The sequence below is a fragment of the Aspergillus thermomutatus genome (assembly GCF_002237265.1).
Source record: "Aspergillus thermomutatus strain HMR AF 39 chromosome Unknown NODE_42, whole genome shotgun sequence".
Classification (NCBI taxonomy): Eukaryota; Fungi; Ascomycota; class Eurotiomycetes; order Eurotiales; family Aspergillaceae; genus Aspergillus; species Aspergillus thermomutatus.
In genome coordinates this window covers 40,110-60,165 of record NW_020798091.1, presented here as the reverse complement: position 1 = coordinate 60,165, position 20,056 = coordinate 40,110, and the positions used below count along the sequence as shown (strand labels likewise).

The 20,056-nt window shown below is 51.0% G+C and overlaps 6 protein-coding genes across 6 annotated transcripts; 3 read left to right on the top strand and 3 right to left on the bottom strand.

Moving 5' to 3' along the window:
- Positions 1-1,127: 1,127 nt before the first annotated feature.
- Positions 1,128-2,882, top strand: CDV56_106241 (sugar transporter family protein; the record flags this gene model as incomplete). The annotated part of the gene is made up of 4 exons (XM_026759860.1): positions 1,128-1,220; positions 1,280-1,453; positions 1,519-1,711; positions 1,768-2,882. 4 exons carry the CDS (start codon positions 1,128-1,130, stop codon positions 2,880-2,882), a joined length of 1,575 nt encoding a protein of 524 aa, XP_026616409.1.
- A 379-nt stretch (positions 2,883-3,261) lies between these two features.
- On the bottom strand, positions 3,262-7,691 carry CDV56_105932 (uncharacterized protein; the record flags this gene model as incomplete). The annotated part of the gene is made up of 10 exons (XM_026759551.1): positions 3,262-4,488; positions 4,543-4,566; positions 4,621-4,836; positions 4,891-5,012; positions 5,153-5,288; positions 5,350-5,765; positions 5,823-6,118; positions 6,175-6,281; positions 6,329-6,576; positions 6,632-7,691. 10 exons carry the CDS (start codon positions 7,689-7,691, stop codon positions 3,262-3,264), a joined length of 3,852 nt encoding a protein of 1,283 aa, XP_026616408.1.
- Positions 7,692-8,599: 908 nt separating this feature from the next.
- On the top strand, positions 8,600-9,962 carry CDV56_105767 (uncharacterized protein; the record flags this gene model as incomplete). The annotated part of the gene is made up of 4 exons (XM_026759386.1): positions 8,600-8,722; positions 8,782-9,587; positions 9,638-9,689; positions 9,747-9,962. The coding sequence occupies 4 exons, from the start codon at positions 8,600-8,602 to the stop codon at positions 9,960-9,962; spliced, it is 1,197 nt and encodes a 398-aa protein (XP_026616407.1).
- Positions 9,963-10,686: 724 nt separating this feature from the next.
- On the bottom strand, positions 10,687-11,889 carry CDV56_105626 (glycosyltransferase; the record flags this gene model as incomplete). The annotated part of the gene is made up of 1 exon (XM_026759245.1): positions 10,687-11,889. One exon carries the CDS (start codon positions 11,887-11,889, stop codon positions 10,687-10,689), a length of 1,203 nt encoding a protein of 400 aa, XP_026616406.1.
- A 346-nt stretch (positions 11,890-12,235) lies between these two features.
- Positions 12,236-13,995, top strand: CDV56_105468 (cytochrome P450; the record flags this gene model as incomplete). Its single annotated transcript, XM_026759087.1, has 3 exons — positions 12,236-12,463; positions 12,512-12,893; positions 12,956-13,995. The coding sequence occupies 3 exons, from the start codon at positions 12,236-12,238 to the stop codon at positions 13,993-13,995; spliced, it is 1,650 nt and encodes a 549-aa protein (XP_026616405.1).
- A 1,247-nt stretch (positions 13,996-15,242) lies between these two features.
- On the bottom strand, positions 15,243-19,761 carry CDV56_105013 (uncharacterized protein; the record flags this gene model as incomplete). Its single annotated transcript, XM_026758632.1, has 11 exons — positions 15,243-15,786; positions 15,839-16,212; positions 16,311-16,340; positions 16,538-16,584; positions 16,637-18,143; positions 18,222-18,463; positions 18,654-18,708; positions 18,783-19,082; positions 19,135-19,307; positions 19,361-19,416; positions 19,646-19,761. The coding sequence occupies 11 exons, from the start codon at positions 19,759-19,761 to the stop codon at positions 15,243-15,245; spliced, it is 3,444 nt and encodes a 1,147-aa protein (XP_026616404.1).
- Positions 19,762-20,056: the final 295 nt, after the last annotated feature.

Genomic DNA, 20,056 nt, shown 5'->3' with positions numbered 1-20,056 from the left:
TGTTAGCTTTCGCCTGCGTGACAGGGCTGCTGGGGCATTTTGGTAAGTTCCATAATACATATGTTTAGCCGGATCAAGTCCCCATCGAGGAACTGGAACGGGAACAGCAGCGTCGCTTCTCAGACTAGGACTCATTGCCAGTCTGATATCATCACATACCGGATTTACCACAGCCCCAATCTATGCCAGCGTGGGTGGTGGTGGGCGCATTACGCTTTGGGCTGCCGTTCAAGACTCACAGTCACGTCGCTATCTGAGTTGCACGATCTTTCGGGGTTTAGCCACCTAGTCTAGTCACCGGCAACGAAACAAAGAAGTTGTGAGAGACATAGGCTTCATAGTATATCGGCCGAGTGCTCAACGGTCAGATACCCTGTTAGCAGCGGGCCTTACAGGTTGCCTGCCAAATGGCATCCAATACCTTGATATAAAGTTAATCGTCCTTCCCCTCGTATGACATCACCTGGAAGGTGTGTGTAACAATAGGCCAGGGCTGAATACCATCTCCGCTCTGAAAATCGAAGTATGATATCCTCTCTCTCGAGAGTGTTGAGATGTAACCCGCCGCAAAAGCTAACAGAGCTTGCCAGTGCCTTCAATCCAATGACAGTCCTGAACTCCAGCCAAACCCATTTCGCGTGGCGGAGTGAGTGCAAGGGCGATACGGGCAATGTGGGATAAGGTTATGATGGTGAGCCACAATTCGCATATGGACAGATGGATTGGTTCACAGTTTGTTACCCCGCATTTTCATGGCACTTAGCTGGAGAACAAAGCGGAGAAACTCAGGAAACTCTGGGGTAACTGGTCGTCGAAGATACCTCGGATTAAGGGACGTGGATAGCTTGGGCCGCTTGGTATCTGAGCTTCTTTCCCTTGGCAGTTCCACAGGCAGTAGTGTCTTTTTCATAGTTTACAGAAAGCAGTCATTCGTCAGTCATTGACTGTAAGAGTCTGTATGCCGATTAGGAAGGTGACTGAGTGATCATATCATGATGCGAACAAACCGTCCGCACAGAGTGACGAGAGTATTTAAATGCAGCTTCATCCCTGTCTATCATTCTCCTGACAAGTCTGCGCCACCAAACTTGGCTTGAGGATAACCATTGACTGCTCAATCTATCACAATGAGGAACCATATGGCCGCGGGGTGGTTCTACTCCCCAAGTCAGATAGGCCGGTATATTGCCACTCGATTCACCAGTCTCAAGCCTCCAAGGGTAGGCAGCTTATTCTCCCACCATATCTGCTTTGGTATCTTAGCTGAGAATGTTCCAAGAACAGAATCCGCAATCCTATCTCCGTTCTGCGAGAACTGACCACCCACCAATGGCTCATGTTCCTTGTTGGCTTCTTGGGATGGACCTGGGATTCATTCGACTTCTTCACCGTGTCCATGACGGTAACTGAGATTGCAAAAGACTTTGATGTCTCTGTCACCAGTGTTACCTGGGTAAGTCAAGTCCCCTTCCATCTACCCTCAAAGCAGGCCACTGACATTTGTTGCTCGTCTGCTAGGGAATCACCATCACTCTGATGCTTCGATCAGTCGGCGCCGTGATCTCTGGTTTCTTTTCCGATCGATACGGAAGAAAATGGCCGTTCATATTCAATTTGTCAACTTTTATAGTCCTTGAACTTGGTTCTGGATTCTGTCAGACGTTGCCGCAGTTTCTCGGTGTCCGCGCTCTGTACGGAATAGCAATGGGAGGTAGGATCGCCCTGATAGACAATATCCCCTGCCGGTTTGTTGACGGCTCTATTCAGGTCTCTTTGGCCCGGCTGCGGCCACCGCTCTCGAGGACCTTCCCTACGACGCCCGCGGAGTGCTATCAGGCTGTTTCGAGATGGGATATGCCGTTGGATACCTCCTCGCAGCTGCATTCTACCGGGCCCTTGTTCCCACCACTACTCACGGCTGGCGCAGTCTGTTCTGGTTTGGCGCTGCTCCTCCAGTCCTCATCATCATCTTCCGCTGGATGCTCCCCGAGACCAACCACTTCCAGGTCATGGTTGCAGAGCGCGAGGAGCGCATCCGGCAGGCTCACGCAGAGGACGAGCATGTCCGTGCTATGGGCCTCCGATCGTTCTTGAAAGACTCCGGTACGGCATTGAAAGAGAACTGGGTGCTGATCATCTACCTCGTCGTCTTGATGACGGGATTCAACTCTTGCTCTCATGGAAGCCAGGACTTTTATCCCACCTTCCTGAAGGACCAGGTCGGCCTCGACGCAACCAAGGTCACTGTCATCACGGTCGTGGGTCAAGCCGGGGCCTTTGTCGGCGCGAATTTCTTCGGCTACATCAGCACCTTCTTTGGCCGACGCTTAACCATGATGGTGACCTGTATTATCGGCGGTGCTTTGGTTCCTGCGTACATTCTGCCACGCAACATGAGCTTGATCGCGACCGTCTTCTGGGAGCAATTCTGCGTCGGTGGTGTCTGGGGCCCCATCCCAATCCATCTGATGGAAGTGAATCCCCCTGCCCTTCGCTCCCTTCTAGTCGGATTAACGTATCAACTCGGAAACCTTGCCTCGTCTGCATCTGCTACGATCCAGTCGACGATCGGTTCAAGGTATCCCTTGCCCCCTACTGCCGCTAATAAGAAGCGATTCGATTACGGTAAGGTCATGGGGATTTTCATGGGTGCCGTCTGGGCATATATGCTGTTCTTCCTCTTCTGGGGCCCCGAGATGTCCGCTGAAGAAAGAGACGAGGAAGCAGAAGCAGCCAAGTACCTGGAAAGACTCCGTTCAGAGGGAGTCAGTCTGGCTGAAATTGGAGTCATGCAAGCGAGGAAAATCAAGGGACCCGAGATGCCTCCTCGAGGCAATGATGTCGAGAAAGGGGACAACGCCATTACCGAGCACATCGAGTGAGTGGTAGAAGATCTGGGCATGGTCCTTGTTATCTGCATGCCCTGTAAGAGCTGAGATAAAACGAATTGTTTGTGACTGGTCACATTCCCTATGAAGCACCACTGGCCATAATTGAGTCCATCAGCGGCGAAGGTTAGGCTCCTATTCGAAATGCCATTATCCGTCCCATCCGTTATAAAAGATCGTGACTATAGTTCAGACTCGGTGTATAGTAGAGCCCAAAAACTTCTCCTTGGCCTCTACATTTCATAGTAGAGATGGAGGTGGACAAATCAGTAGATTGTCGGGTGTCGAACTAAGTACAAGCAGATACGCATCGAGAAAATCCAAACCATATTCAGAGCATAAAGACAAAGGATAACAAGTCGCCAGCACACCCTCATTCCACAGGCGAGAGCAACCACTGCTTAGTTTCTGGATCCAAGCATCGTTGCTCCGCCTCCTTCCATTCCTTGATGACCATATCCGCCTTGGCTTGCGACCGTGGTGAGATGCGAGCGGGGAATTCCTCTGGCATACAGACAAACCCTTGGGTCAAACGATCTGCATCAGGCAAGATGGGCTGCCCCTTTTCATCCAATGCTGGCTCGACATTGAAAGCCCACATCATGCGCGAGATTCCCAAGAACAGGCTCCGCTCGGCAATGTGGATCCCAGGGCAAATTCGACGACCAGCACCAAAAGTGAACTGATCTCGCTTGGTGGGATCAGGGTTGGCGGCTGCATCAGCCAAGCTTTGACGATCGTGCTTGTACCGATCGGGATTGAAGACCCGCGGGTTGGGGTGACGCTTCTCGTCCATGTGGATGGCCCACACGTTGTTAATGACACCAGCCCCCTTTGGGATAAGATACCCCATGTACTCGTCATCTTGCGTGACGGCATGCGGTACCGCGCCGAGAATGGTCGTGGGCATCCAGCGCAGGGATTCTTTCATGCAAGCGCGAACATACTGCAGGTCCTGCTCATCATCCATTGTCGGCATGCGATCGGGACCCACGACGCGGTCAATCTCCTCTTGGACCTTGCGTTGCGCCTCGGGGAAGAGCAGCATCGCCTGAACAAACGCATATAGAGTGCTGGAGGTGGTGTCGGAGCCTGCCTCCAACAAAGTTCCCGAGATATATCCGGCCTGGTCGTCACTGAATCCGTCGGACTTTTGGGCCTCGGCCAGACCCACACAGAAGCAGGGCTTAATCTTTCCGTCGCGGATATCCTGTTTTGCTCGCAGCCAGTGGCCTAGATACAGAGCCTTCTCCCGCCGGTGGAGTTCCTTGGCCTTCTTCTGCGTCGGGAGCATAAAGTCCGGCAGCCTTCTCAACCACGGGAAGAAATCAATAAGCGCAGCTGTTCCGGTCTGGTTTATCTCGGCAAACTCAGAGAAGCCGTCAAAAAGCTGCTTCATTTTCTCGTCCTCGTAGGTCGGCGTGCGCCACCCAAAGACCATAGTGGTGGTTAGGGCATTGGAGTAGCGACGAATGCTGTACAGGAACCGCTCGGGCTGAGTGAGAAACTCGTACATCATCTGTTTGTTCTCGAGCATCTGGTAAGGGACGTAGGACTTGGCCGCGGTCACATTGAGGAGAGCATGAACCATTTTGCGAAACTGTAATCTGTTAGGCACATACATGTCTCTATTTCATGATTCCAGGACACGTACTCCTCGCCATACTGGGCCGTATCCCTATCTCGAGTCAGCGCTGCCAATACATTCAGCTGTTCGACATTGAAGACCTACCATCATGAGCAATCGAAGGCCTCCGCTGCATAGCGTTTGGCCGATGTACATTTCCTGTCTGTGCGAGTAGATCGCACTTCGCTTATCCAACAGGGCTTTGACAGCCTCATCGCTCGACAGTACGACCAGGGTCTTGGTCCCGAGAATCAGACTGTAGATGGGCCCGTATTCTTGTGCCCACTTCTGGAACTGCAGATGGGCATCGCGAGTGGGCATCTGCCGGCTATGAGCACGACATTAGAAGAAGATGTGAACAGGATATGATCTCACCTGATGAATGTTACCAATGAGAGGTAAGGTCGGAGGTCCAGGAGGGTAGTTCTTGGGCCGTCGACCTATGGATAGCAGACGGAACACCAGAAAGACAAGGGCTCCGACAGCCCCAAGGAGCACTAAACGCGGCATGGTAACAGATCTAGGACCTCGCGTCTGAACTTGGCTAAATCAATCGATATTAAGAAGTGGCCCTGTAGTGAGCATAATCCATCTGCCCCATTTATAGATGCGAAATCTGGGGTTGATTGTCGGTTACCTAGTGGGATGCACCCCGGATCGGAGGAGGAGGCGGGGGTGTCGGAGGTGGTGGTGGGAAGACGGGTAGTACATCCCACTCGTGGGTTCGGAAATCGCCACTGGTCAAAATATGGTGGCATATTTGAGCGACGATACTAGAACAGGCAAATTATAGTTCACTCAGTGTGATAGAACTGGTTGAGTCGGTCAATCCACAGCGGTGGGCATGTCGCCGAGGTGCACTCTTTGGAACTCCGAAATGAGTTCATTGACTTGGCGCATACTTGTTTGATCGTATTTAGATAGAATGGGATCGCTCTGTTCACTGTCCTCGGGCACGAGTTCTCCTCCGATCGCCTTGTGCTGCTCTGCCTCCGCTGCAGACAGTCGGTCGACTTTGACACTTGCAAGAAGCCAGAAATCGCCCGCGTGGCGACAGAATCCCACTCGCTGCCACATGGTTTCTGCGTCTAAATTGCGCTCATCCACCGTCGAATGCGGCAATCGCCCAATTATTGTGGTTTCATGGAGGTGCCAAATATTCTTGAAGTTTCGCAGCGCGTTATGGGTCCGTAGGAGAAGATGCCCTGCGCTGAAGAAACTTTGATACTGGAATACCAAAGAGTGAATACCTGGGAATGTCAGTATTTTGGGAAAGACGAGAGTCCGGCTACGGAAAGATCACCGACCAGAGACGATCGTGAAGAGATTCAAGGGACCCAGGGCTGCCACGGCTTGTTGCATCTCCGCTGTCAGGTCGTCCATGCACAGAGTCTCGAACAGTGCACGGAAGGAAAACTTCCAACAGAGGCTCGTAGAAGGCATCCAATTCTGAATTGCATCGTAACACTGATCGGCCGTAGATGCTTGGAAACAAGACTCGGGGGCTGCCACGTGCATCTTCATTTCCTTAACAACCATCCGTGGTGGCAGATTGTTGAAAGTAACAAACGCCGTATCCATCAGGAAGACCCAGATAAAAGTCCTAGTAGTAAGTGTTAACTTGCAATCTCTGTACGTCTGCTTACGTCGACACAATACCTGATCAACTCTTCCCTGGCGACAAATTCGTTCCAGTCAAACTCATCCCTGTGTTTCGAGTTGTAGTCGATATGTCGCGCTGTCGTGATATCAAGATCACGAACAATCTGGTATTAATCAGCTAATCGTCCGTGATTCTGGCCTGGCGGCTTACCGAAAGGACGGTGCTAAAGCGATGTCGACGAATGCGCTTCTTGCTGACATCAGTGCCTTCCCAATTTTGGTACAAGCAGACCATGTAAGCGGCCTGAAGAGCTTGGATCTTCTGTCTGTCCCGAACAGGGTGGAACGGTGAGACGGGATCCCGGTTGAAGTCATCATCGGCAAAAGCAGCCTCTTCTACACAATTGAACCACATCCGCGCATTGTCGTTATCTTGAAGGTTTGGCGAAACACAGGCCCCTATAGTTGTTCCCGTCAGCACGGGCCACGTGCAATATGAGAGAGCTTGCTTTACCAATAATGGCCATAGATGCCAGAAGAATGGGCTTGGAGCTCGCCGGGTTGAAACTTGGTCGATGGAGGAAGTTCACGTTTGGAGACCAGATCGACCAATAGAGTTCAATATACTTCCGGAGACTGGAAGGAGAGAAGAACTGCAAACATAGTTGCTCAATATCCTGAGACCACGAGATGGTCACACAACTATTACGCGGCTTGATCGTGACGACCTCCTTAAGTAAGAGGAGAATCTGATGTGTCTGGAGCGCCAGCGGGTCATTGAGCCATTGCGATGAGACTCCGTACGAGTTGCTGCTGTCTCGATTGCTGGATTGGTCCACATTAATGTCCCAAAAAGAGGCAGTGAGCCGTTCTTTCTCCTCTATGTTATAAAGGACGTCCAGTCTCTGCTCCAATGTTCCGCATTCAAAGGACGAGACGAAGCCAGTCCGACTGGTGAAAGTGTCCAGGAAATGGAAGAAGTAGGGGCGATCGGCGCTCGTCACAATGAGATCCTCCCCACCCAAATTGAACAAATGTTGCCATGTCTGGTCGGAATATTGCAGAAGATCGAGATCAGGACAGGCGAGAGGGTCGAATCCAGTGCTGTCCAGCCGCTCGTCGTCTTCGGTGCGGGGCGTCCACAGATCAACACTCGCCGTTGCCAGAACACTACTATCACGACCTAGAGAAGCTGACGTGGAAGCTAGGTCCTCGACCGCCAGTGTATCATTCTTCGGTGTGGAATAAGCGCACTCCACTCCCTTCTTGGAACAGTTCTGGCACGGTCGGGCGTTGTTGCACGCTTTCTTTTGACGCACACAGCGATCACAAGCGCGTCGGCGCGTCGCTCCCTGAGAAGCGGTGGAAATAATGCGGTCGCAGGTTCGGAGGTGTCGTCGTAGGACATCGGCTCGCTGGAAGGTACTCGGACAGGCCGGGCATCGATGGGGGCGGTCGGCGGAGTGGGAACTGCGATGGCGTTGGAGATGCTCCCGTCGCTTGTAAGATTTGAAGCAGATGGAACACTGATGAGGATTGATGGCTAAGCTGACATGAGTTGTTGGAGATTTCATCCTGAATTCATTTGTTTCATTTTCTTTGAAGACTTGATGCGACGCACAAGCGGTACGGACTATGGGAGTAGAGATAAACGGAAGATCGGAGGAGGAGAACAGCCGGGGAAGTTTTGCGGGGAAATGGGCTCATTATGTAAGCTCTGCATAACAGCAGGTATAACGCATATCTAACCAATCATAGGCAATCCTTGTGCAGGTCAACTAATTGTACACAAGCGCAGTACTTTCTGGTCAGAACTTGTCCGACATATTCTCATTTCTGGTGACAAAGGTCTTTTTGTATCTGTTAACTCTCTTATATAAAAGCCTCGGTTGACGGGGGCATGTTTTACTTGCAAGATTGACTGTAGCGTGGTTGAAATGTATATTCGTTTGTGGACGTGGGTATTTTAGTTGTGGATAAGGAATACTCTTGGTGTAATAGAACTACCATCACTGCTCCAAGAGAAAGCTATTCAACTTGTAGAATATGGCTTTAGAGTATATATGAAATGAAATTACTTATAGTCGATTTCGAACACGATGACTACCTATTATGCCTTGAGCTTCCTAATCTAGTCCATCCTGTAACACACCTACGCATATTCTCTAGAAATAGTGTGTACCTAGTAAAAATAAAAGGTAATTCAGACCGAATCAGTCTAGGAATTGGAGCGTTTCCATCAGGTACTTTACAGCGGATTAGAGAGTTCTAGGCTACGAATGCCTGTCGCATAGTGCTTAGGGCTTTTCAGCCACTGTCCGCAGCCAGATAACAATCAATCCTTGTGGTCGAAGCCGACGAGAGCTTACATGCATGATTAGTACAAGTACTCTCGAGGCCATGCTCTTTTAAAGCATCTGGACCACCGGGAGTCAACTGCTTCCTACTGAGCACTTCCAGAGGAGTCAACCACGCCCACAAGATGCTAAGCTTCAACACCTCCCTCCAGTGGCCAGCCATCATGAACCCGGCTATCTTGATTCTCTGCCTGGCCATTTGGCTGGTACGAAAGATTACTCGCCGTCGAGACTTCTACAAAGACCTGGTAGGTATATAGGTATGCTTTGTATATCACCCAAGAGAATGAATATTGAACCTTCGCAGCCCAAACCACCGCACTCATGGTTCTTTGGCCATCTCGCCCTTTTCCAACGCATCGTCAAGTCATTACCTGATAACGCACACCCGCATGCCATTGTGCTCAAGATCCAACAGAGATACAAACTCCCTGGAGTCTTCTATCTCGACAATTTCCCGCTGTTCGCTCCGATGATCATCATCTCCGATCCTACCGTCGCAACCAAACTCACCAATGCAGAGAACCTCCCGCGCCATTCCGTCGTTCAAGATGTGATGGGAGAACTGGTCGGACAGCACAGCGTGTTCTGGAGCAGTGGACCTGAGTGGAAAGAACTACGGTCAATTCTGACACCTGGCTTTTCCACCACCTTTCTCCTGGGTCGGGTCCCTCGCATGCTGGAACACATGCTCATATTTGAGGACATCATGGTCAAGATGTCCGAGTCTGGGGAGTCGTTCCCGATCCTGGGAAAGCTGATCTCACTCACCATCGATGTGATTGGAGATTTGATGCTGGACACCCAGCTGGCCGCCCAAAGTGAACGTGGATTCGACCCGATTGTCAAAGAGTTCCGCGCAGCTATGAAGTATACCTGGAAGGGTCTCAACTTCTTGGAGAAATATATCAACTTGCCCAGTCTACGCTATCACTCCCACAAATTAAACAAGCTGCTGGCTGATGCAATCGTACATCGTTACGAAACCCGAGCTTTCGAAGCAGACGAGACCAGGGCTGGCGTCGATCTCTTTCTGAGCAAATACTCTCAGTCCCGAGTAGTCGGGACAGAGGCCGTATTAGACCCGTCCTTTTTGGAACAATGCGTGCACAAGTGTGTTTATCTCCTCGGATATTCCAAAGACATTACTGATTGAAATGTAGTACAAAGGGGATGCTGATCGCTGGACACGATACGACCGCTGGAACTATCGCGGTGAGTTTTCTTCCTGGCTGAAATCTCAAAATGAGATCGAATGACGAATTACCATAGTACTGCCTTTTGGAATTGTTGAAACACCCAGAGATCCTCGAGCGAGTCCGCGCTGAGCATGATGAACTGTTGGATCCCAGCCGGGAGACGACGATTCAGATCTTACGCGAACAGCCACAGAGGCTACACCAGCTCCCTCTGACTACAGCGGTTATCAAGGAGACTCTGAGACTCTACAGCCCTGCTTCAACGATCCGTGTAGCCGGTGACGAGTGAGAATCGCCCTTTTCCCCATTCGCTCCCGGAGTTCTGACCCATCTACCATGCTATCCAGTACGCAGGAAAAACCTACCCAACGAAAGGACACGCTGTAAGCCTTTCTCCACAAAATAGTATTCTGATTATGGAGAAATGCTCATCATCACTCAGCTGTGGGTTGTTCATACCTGCTTCGGACGTAATCCTGATTTTTTCCCCCTGCCGGACACCTTCGATCCGGACCGTTTCCTCGCACCCCCTGGAACCATTCCCAGCGGCGCATGGCGCCCATTTGAGAAAGGACCCCGCAGTTGCATTGGGCAGGGGCTGGCTTTGATAGAGATTAAGCTAGCCCTGGTGGTCCTCTGCCGTCGCTTCGACTTCTCTTTGGCTTATCCTAAAGGAAGCCCCAGCCTCCCCCTCATGGGGGAGCAGGCATATCCAGTGATGGAATTCGTGCCAGTCCCGGCCCGCGGAATGCCAATGACTGTAAGGCTAAGAAAGTAATTTGGGTAAGAAAGGATTGACCAGGATCCGTCTTGTTGGTTTCTTCTTGGTAGATAGATAAAGCGAGTTGCGATTTATTCTCGTACCACTCAATATTCTAGACGCTGAAATTCTCGGAAGGAAATAGTAGCAATGTAAGAATTTAGTTGTATGTAACGTCAATTATTTCATCAGGGCTAAAATACCCTAACCTATGGTGCTAAGCTAGTGCTATGCATGAATGCACCTTGCTATCTCAAGGCAGTGGCCCCCTTACAATCGGCCCGTCATATGCAGACAGAGAGAGGGGCTGTACCTTTCGCTGCTGGTCGATAGTCTCACCTGCATAACGCAGATACTCGCCAAAAGTACCCGGTCTCATATCTGCATCCTCGTTTCCTGGCGCTTCCCAGAAGCTTGCGAGCGGCGGGGCCCGCATATACCCATGTCCGTGGTATAGCTTCATGACCGTCGAGCTGGTCAGCAAGTAGTCCACCAGCGCCTTTGCCTCAGCATGCAACGCAGGATCCACCCCCTCAGCTGTAATATCGCGTGGGCAGGTCAGCATCTGGAACAGTCGGGGAGTGTTCAGTCGGGTGCGAACATCCGCGGCAAAGGCCTCCTGCATGGGCTCCAGCAAGAGAACGTGTTTGCGGATGTACTCCGGGCCATTGAATCCGCTTGCGTCGTCGACGGTGACTTTGATTCTCTCCCAGGCCAATAGATTCACCCAGTAATCCAACAACAGCTCCTCCGTGCCAGGATGAATGGACATGAGCACTCGTGGGTTTGGCTCGGCCGGCACTCCGTCGAAGATAGGATGTCGAACAAGCCCCTGGCTGCTACTGCGCCCTCTCCAGGCTTCCAACATCACCCGATGCCATCTCTGGATGATCTCCTCCCCTTTCTGAGTAACAATACAGAAGTTCTGCATGCTGCCCCAGCTATTCTTGCGATGCTCGTGGGCGAAACCCCCAATGCGGTAGTCGGACTCCGGGTCTTTTATCTTCTTCCACAAGCTCTCCTCGATATCGCCCAATAGCATGACGCCGATATCAAGGTAGATTCCTCCATACTGATATAACAGAGGCAGGCGAACTAAATCCGATACGTGCTGTCCGGAATGGGCTCCAGTCATGTTGCGGTTGACAATGGCCTCGGGCAGGTTACTTGCATCGACATAATGGAGCAGATTAGTCGGAGAGCCTTCCACGTAGTCGAGGACTCGAACTGTCCAGCCAGGTCCCAGCTTGCGGACCCAGCCAATGACGTTTCGCTTCTGCCAGCTATGGAGCTGGTTGAAGCCTTTATCCCAAAAGGCCCAGACGTTCTTTTGAGAAGTCACTTCTGCCGGGGGATTGATCAAAGAAGCGCTGATTTCCTCATCCCTGCGAGTGTCCTGGGTGGAGCTAGGAAGGATGCTGGTACCAGCTGGCAGCTCAAAGTCGTGCAAAGGCATAATGGAGTGTAGTAAAATGAGTAGAAGCGTCAGAGACGGCCGATGTGATTGCGAAAGACGAACAGACAAGCAGCACAAAAAGACGGGCTTTTATGCCTTGACAAGTGTCAGTCAAGCTAGAGCGTGGCTAGGCTAGTAGTGACTGTGGATGACCATTCAAGATTATACACCTGATACCTAGGTTGGCTCGTCTCAGCACTGGTCAGCAGGAGAGAAAGGCTAATCTCAGCCAACATCAATGCATTACGGACATTCTTTCTCCAAGGAACAGAGGCCGTAAAGAATACCAAGACCGGTCTCTACAAGATGTTATAAGCGCTCCCCTTGTCATTATTTCCTCTTTACCATGAATTGCAAAGATCGGACACATCACGGCGATCAAATCATGTTTACACTGTTCATTCTTATGCTTGGTGCGGTTGCCTGGCGGCTGTATACATCCATCAAACATCTGTCTACGATCCCTAAAGAAGTTCCATGGGTAGGAAGAAAAGGCACCTTCTCCTCGTATCTATTATCGCAGATCAAGGCGATACGGAATACCCCCAGTGCAATCAATGAGGCATATAACAAAGTATTCACACTCTATTCCTGTGTATGGCTTATGCTTATACGTTGATAGTACAGCAAGGATGGGGCCATCTGTGCTATCCCATTGCCGTTTAGTCGGCCAGAAATTCTCGTGCCTCGCTCCTTTGTTCGATGGATGATATCCCAAGGGGACGCGGTTTTGAGTCCTCTCCCCGTGCAAGATGAGATTGTCGGTCCGAAATATGTCTTCTTGAACCCGTCCGTTCATGGCGACTATGCCGTCTACAATGTTTTGCGCGCCAACCTCAACAGACAGTTACCCAAGCTGATTCCAACCATCATGGAAGAGCTGGCTGCACGAGTGGATCAGCTCTGGGGGATGGACACCGACTGGCGAGAGGTGCAGTCGCATCCGCTGGTGAGGAATGTGGTCGGGCGAGTTTCTGGCCGGATCATTCTCGGGAGTCCCTTATGTACGTGTTGTTGATCGTGGAGCCAAAGCATCCAAGAAAGTGATGTTGACGTTTGCTGCCAGGCTACGACGAAGGACTGCTCGACAATTTATCCTGTCTCGCCAATTGTGTTTTCCCCAGTGCTCTACTGCTTCGATTCTTCCCCCCTTTCTTGCATCCTCTGCTTGCACATCTGACTACGATCCTGAATTGCATCTATAAGCGCAAGGCACTCAAAGTCCTCACGCCGTATATTCAGCAGCAGATCGACTTACTTCAAACTGACATGATAAGAGGAGAAAAGAATTCTCACAGGGATGACATCCTGACATGGGTCATCGCAGACGCGTTACGCCGAAATGAGCCCCGAGAGGGACTGGTTGATCGAATCTGTTGCCGAGTCTTCACAGTCGTCTTCGCTGCTATTGAAACCACCACTCTGACCATGTCAAACACCGTGTTAGATCTCTGCGCGAGTGATCCATCTTTGGGGGTCTGGGAAGGTCTGGCCGAGGAGGGGCACCGAATGTTCTCTTCCTGTGCAGGCCAAGCGCCAGACCAGGCCATGGTCAACAGTCTTGTGCGAGCTGACAGCGCTCTCAAAGAGACGTTGCGCTTGCGTACCTCGATCAAAGCCCTAGCCATGCAAGTAACAGCCCCAAGCGGGATTACCCTGGACGGAGGGAAATTGCGACTGCCTCAAGGCTCCAGGCTTAGCGTCTCCTCCTGGGGAATCCACCACGACGAGGAAATTTACCCCAATGCGTCCACGTACGACGCTTTCCGCTTCTCACGACCGCGTGAAGGTGGTGAGAGCGCAGCGAGCTTGCCAGATGCTCCCACCAATGATAACGATAGCAAGCATCTCATGGTCTCGGCCAGTGAGACTTATCTCCCCTTTGGAATGGGCCGGCACTCATGTCCTGGCCGATATTTTGCCGCAATCGAGCTGAAACTATTCCTGGCTTATCTTGCTGTCAATTACGATATTGAATTAGCGCGCGAAAGGCCAGCCTTCGTCAGCATTGGGCATTTTCCCATCCCTCCTTTGAACGGAAAATTGATGATTAGGAGGAAGAGGGGTACAGTTGGAGCTGGCGCGGGACACCCAACAGGGATATAGACAGGGGAATTGAGTCTAATATCTCGAGTTCCGTTTGACATGAAGCTATGGACGGTTTGGTTTCCAGGATTCAGTCTAGATTCACATGTGCTGGCAATGTATTCTGTGTATTGCCTGATGATCAGATCAGTTACTCTGGAGCCATGGAAGGGCTGGTCTCCAGTCACACGGTGGTTTGCATAAGGGTTGAGTCAGAGTTTTAGCACGTTTCCTGTCATCCTCGTGTCAACTTGGAACGACCAATTGGGCTTGCATTCCAGGACTCTATTTCAGTGTACTCGATAGTGCTGGCTACAGGCTAAATTAGTTCCGACGGGCTATACAAAGCAGCGCTAATGCAGTGAGACTATGGCCATTGTAACATAAGAAGCAAGCCAAGAGGAACCGTCCTGCTCTAACGGTTTCTTTCCCGCGCCGTTGGCGGAAGGATTACTCCGTGTTATCAGTGCGATAGAATTCGGAGTGAAGCTACTGATTCCATCAGACCGGAGGATCCAGGCCCTTACGATACTGGACCAACGGACCGCGTAGTGTAGAAAGAAGATAAGATCACCATCAAGCCATACGTCTTCTAAATCATCTTTGTGATCAGCATCAGCCTCAACCTAAAGTCTGACTGTACTCGGACTGAAGCACAGGGCTAAAGATAAGAGCTGGCCTTAGCCTCAGCCACCCATTGTTAAGACGTTCTGGCAGATGAGTTATTTGCTTCCGCCAATGACAAAGAAAATCTCAAGACTGTAATTTGTACTAGCTTCTCGGCAGCATTCGCAATTTGCATCTACAGTAAGCGCCGGGGTTGTATGGCAATGATCTGGTCTCAGACTGGCCCAGGCCGACGGACTACGAACGTTGAGATTGCGAGCAGGGATGAGTGCGGGGTGTGATAACCCTGGTAGGAGTGTCTTTCAAGGCAGCGTTGTTTTCTCCTCTCTTTGATCTCTATTATTGGTGCTGTTCTGCCTTGAGAGTTGCCCCTAGAGAAGACACCTGCATGGGAGTCCACGAGCATTATTAGCTCGATAACCAATATTTCCGGTGCCCTAGCGTCTTGATGTATGCAGAATCTGCCATTGGATGTCTTGAACTTATCGGATGTATACTACAAGTATCGGAAACAGGCAGAAGGGTACAATATCTGCTATACTCGCTACCATGACCTGCCCATTACTATCTAGCACCGCATCCACAGAAGGATTGAGGCCTTTATATGCCCCGGTCAACATAAGTGGTAATACGTATCAGACCTAGTCATACGCGAGAAAACACCTCACTTCGATGCTGTACCGCGTAGGAGCATCCTGCACATCTAACCACCGAAAGCTGGTATGAGGAACGATTCGTGCATCGGCATGTTTCGGCGCACTATCGTAAATCTTGAATGCAAGCACCTCATCCGGCTTCTGCTCTGGATAATAGTACCACTGATGCAGCCCCTCCACCCCTCCCATGGTGAGAAAGGACTCGGTCTGATGCGGCGTCCCCTGGTAGGCGACGTGCACTAGTTCATCCGTTTCAGGAACGGTGCGTGCATCCGCCACGGTGAGGGGGTCCCTCAAGATGGTGCTGAGGGGACGCCAGAAGTTGATGACTTGCCATCGTCGCCCTTCGTACTCCTGGTATGTCTGTGGCCGGATTTTCCTGATAAACATCGGGGCGTGAACGGGGGCGAAATCCACATGTGGCCGAAGCACGGGACCATTGTACGAATTGTAATCGGTGCCATATTTGGTGCTGTAGGGGACGTTGCGGACGCGGTGATTGAAGATCATCACTTCGGAAGCGCCGAACCTAGACATGTCAGGATTCAGGAGAACCGGATGAGTGGAATGTCGATGCGTACTTCTCCTTGATCATCTGCATCATGGCTGGATAGTAGACCCGTCTGATACTGTCGTCATTCGAATAGTCGGCATCTGGCTTCGGATGGCTGAAGTACTCGAATCCGTTCTCGTCGACAGTCTTGTCCAGGCCTCGAGCATCATGGATAACGACTGTTCTGTCGTCTGTGAACTCGGGCTTCAGGAACGGCAAATCTTTCTCCGTAGGCTTGACCCCATCCTCTGCTACTTTGGTGTAGAATATATGCGCCAATACGTCCTTCCGGGGGCCATCGCCAGCAAGAACAGTGCGAAATCTATCTTCGGCCCGTGGGTCTGTCTCGCCCTGAATGTTGACCACTTGGGTCTCGACGGCGGTAGCTACTTCAGACATGGCCTGGTGAGAGGATGAATCAGAACAAGAGAGGAATTGAAATAAGCAGTGAAGGTGTATGTCCAGAGCGACAAAAAAGAGATCGACCCTTTTATATGTACCTGGAGGAAGCCTGCCAGAAGCACCTCCTCCTATGTGGGTGTTAGTGCTTATGCATCAAGAATTTGATCATAGACCCCTGTCTCAGCCCATGAGAGACGAAATTATCGTTCAAAGTTCGGTTGCTGATCCTTGACATCTGTCACTTGACTATCCGAATTGTTTTCCATGTGGTCCGTTGCATTCAGACTGAATTGGTTATACATCTCCAGATTCTGCGTCTACCTACAGATATCTCAAGATAAACCTCAGAGGCAGGAAACAGATCAGGATGTCCTTCCTTGGATGTTTAGCTAAAAGATAGCTGAAACGCCAGTCCTTTAATTACCGTGCATTTTGGATTCAATCTCTGTCAGAATTATGCGCTCATCCTTCTCTGCCAACGTCCAATTTCTTTCGATGATCTTTTGTCTGTGAGGACTCCGAACTCGGAATGTGGCCTTGACTGAAGCCGGCAAGGAATCCTCATCCAGTGGCTCCTTGTCTGCGGCTGTGATATTGAAACCCCATAGTAAACGCGAAATGACAATGAACAAGCTTGATCGAGCCAGGCGATGACCTGGACATGCTCTCCGGCCAAAGCCAAAGGCCGAGACAGGAAGCCCTGGATTCTCTAGATACCGTTCTGGGCGAAAGCTGGAAGGGTCATTGAACACTGTATCGTCCATGTTCATACCAAATTGATTGGCAATGACCGTTGCCCCTCGGGGAATGGAATATCCCATGTACTCGTCGTCTTGTATCGCCGCATGTGGCACGGCAATAGGGGATATGGGCCGCCATCGCAGAAGCTCGGAAATGATCGCATTGATATACGGCAGACCTTCTATGTCGTCGAATGACGGCAATCGATCTGCACCCACCACAGAATCAAGCTCCTGCTGTGCCTTGCTTGCCACGTCGGGATACAAGGTGGTCACCAGGACAAACAGGTCCAGCACCATTTTGGTCGTATGAATGCCTGCCACGTACAGTTCCCCAAGCGAGTAACATACATTGTCCCAAGGCAGCTGCATGACATCCTTTTTCTGTGTGACTTCCTTGCTCCAGTTCCAGCAATCTGCAGCAAGAGCCTCCTCGCAGCATTCTCGATACACAATCATGGTCTTATCATGCAATCTAGCGACTTCACTTCTCCATCTCCAGAAGATCCGGGGTAGACGGTCTAGAACCGGGAACAAGTCGATAAGGATGGCCCAGCAAGACGCCCCTTGCAACACAAAACCAGCCATTTGGTTGATTTGCTCCAATCTCCGGTGGTCATCGTCGTCCTTGCCTCTTCCTTTTCCGTACACCAGCGTAAACATCACATTCGACGTGTATTGATGAAAGGAGTGGGAGAAATCGTCGGTCGAGAGAAACTCGTGCAGGAGATGCTTGCTTTGGATATCTTGCAAATGACGATATGCAGTGGTGTGATGAGCACTCAGCAGCGAGCCATGCAAACGTCGGTTCAACCTCCATTCAGGGCCATACGGCATGAATGCTGCCGCCAGTCCCTTGTTGAGGTACTCGTCCATCCATACTGAGGGCGGTCGAGAGCTGTAGATGCTGCCTCGCTTCTCCAGCAGATCCTGTGCGGCTTGACGAGTTCCGAGGACGACAAACGTACGGCTTCCAACCTTGAAGCTCATAACAGGGCCGTACCTTTGATTCCATTTTCGAAATGTGGTCGCGATATCTTTTTCAGGAAATGGTCCGGAGAGAAGGGTGGGGCCTGGAGGCAAAGGGAGTTGGGGTGTTCGACGGCGTATCAGATGCAAACAGCACCACACAAGAACGATGGCCAGTGCAATGGGGACGACCGATTCCATTCTTGAGAGCTTGGACGATGCCTTCGGAAGCCCTCTCGTGGGTCATGGCTCCTCTTTATCCGACATGGAGAATGATCTGCATCAGTGGATGAAACCTACAATGATCTTATCCGATTGATCAAACCGGATCAGATACGTCAGAATGCATGGAGCCACAAGCCAGATTTGGCCAGTCTTGGGATCGAGGCTAACAACTGCTGTATCTCCGAGTTCCAATGAAATCGGGAAGGTGGAGTGTCCTGGCGCGACAAGTTGATGCATCCATTGACCCGTCGCCCACACAAGACCAATCACGGACAACACTGGACCGACAAAGGAAGACTGTTCCGCACGAGGCTGATCTGTTCCCATTAGGGAGCAACTCACCGCTTGTTTGAGGATCGTTGGGTAGGTTTTGATCTCGAACACGTTCGTGCTTCTTTTGCTGTATCGCCAACGCATAAAGTACCATAGCCACCGCGCTAGGAGAATGTCTCCCACATACGCCCCGACTTCTTCATATCACCACTTCACTCCATTTCAATTCTAGACGATCGAGTCTCTGGTTAGCCAGCGTAAAGTCGATCGTATTTCCTATGCCAACCAGCTAAGGAAGCTTATGCCGAGATAGCAAGTCTGTGCTCGGATAACGTCCATTGTTAATGTCTAAAGCTAATTTACTCCGTCTGGTGGCATGTCGAATGCATCTCGCATCACCCGTCGTTCCTGCTCTACATGCAGGGCTTTGGATCCCACTGCCACGCTGGCAATCGGGTCCCGACCTGCAAAACGGATCAGTTTCCCACTGTGGTGTACAGTCTGCCCGAAGATGGCGTCGAAGCGGCGCATGATATGGCTCCCTGCGTCTCCATTGAGGGGCTCTTCTTGAGACCAGACGATGTCGGTTGCGTGAGGATACCGATCCAAATTGTCTCTGACTTGGGCCCAGGGAAGGGATGCAGTTCTTCGAACGGGTGATGGCTGTATCTTTGATGCCATGTGTTTCCCGGTGCTTTGATATGGCAGCAAATACCTGGCCAGAGCAGAAGATCACACGGTTGATCTCTTCAGGCGGGTTGATTGTGGCTCGCTCATGCTCCGGGTCGTCGAGGAGCGGTTGAAACTGTCTTTCGCCAACAAACTCTTCAATGTCAGATCGTGCCAGAGGGTGTCTCAACAACGACTTGGAGAAGAGGATGAACAACGCTATAGTTCATATCAGTAGTGCTCAAAGGGGCTGGGTTGCAGAAATGGCATACGCTTTCTGAACTCTCGATGGATTTGGCGCCGCAGCACATGGAAGAGATTCGCCGGGCTGGTCATGCAGACAATCTAGACGTTGACGTCCTGATGCTGGCGTTTCAGTTGTTCAGCCGATGGAAAATATCGAGAATCTTCGTAACCCAGCTGCAGGAACCGTTCCAGCCGCCATATCCATGCGGAACGCTGGACCAATTTGGCTTCAGCAGAGGCAATGTACTGATCGATGATACACTGGGCATTATTGGCAAAATCCCCCGAATTGTGGTTCCCACATCACTAACACATTCGGATCCGCCAGCGTGTAGCCATACTCGTATCCCATGACACCGAACTCGCTTAGCGACGAGTTGTAGATTTTGCGGCACAGCGACGGTCCTGAGGTCATTCTGGGAGGCATTGGCCGAGCTGAAAGGGCGTCAGAGGAAAGGTTGCCCTCTCTCTGTCAAATGAGACGTTCTTGAAGAAATGCGAGTGACTCTTGTGCATGATTGCAACGAAGTCGACTTGTTGGCGCGTCTGAAGATAGGGCTGCCGGTAGGTAAAAGCCCCTGGGCGGGCGATTGTTCGACGAAGCATCTAATCGAATTGCAAGAAGGGTATAGAACTTGTCTTCGTTCACTGACGTTATGGTCCAACTACTCCACACGCAATGTTGTAGCTATATTTGATCTGTGAGTCTGCTCGCCTTGACC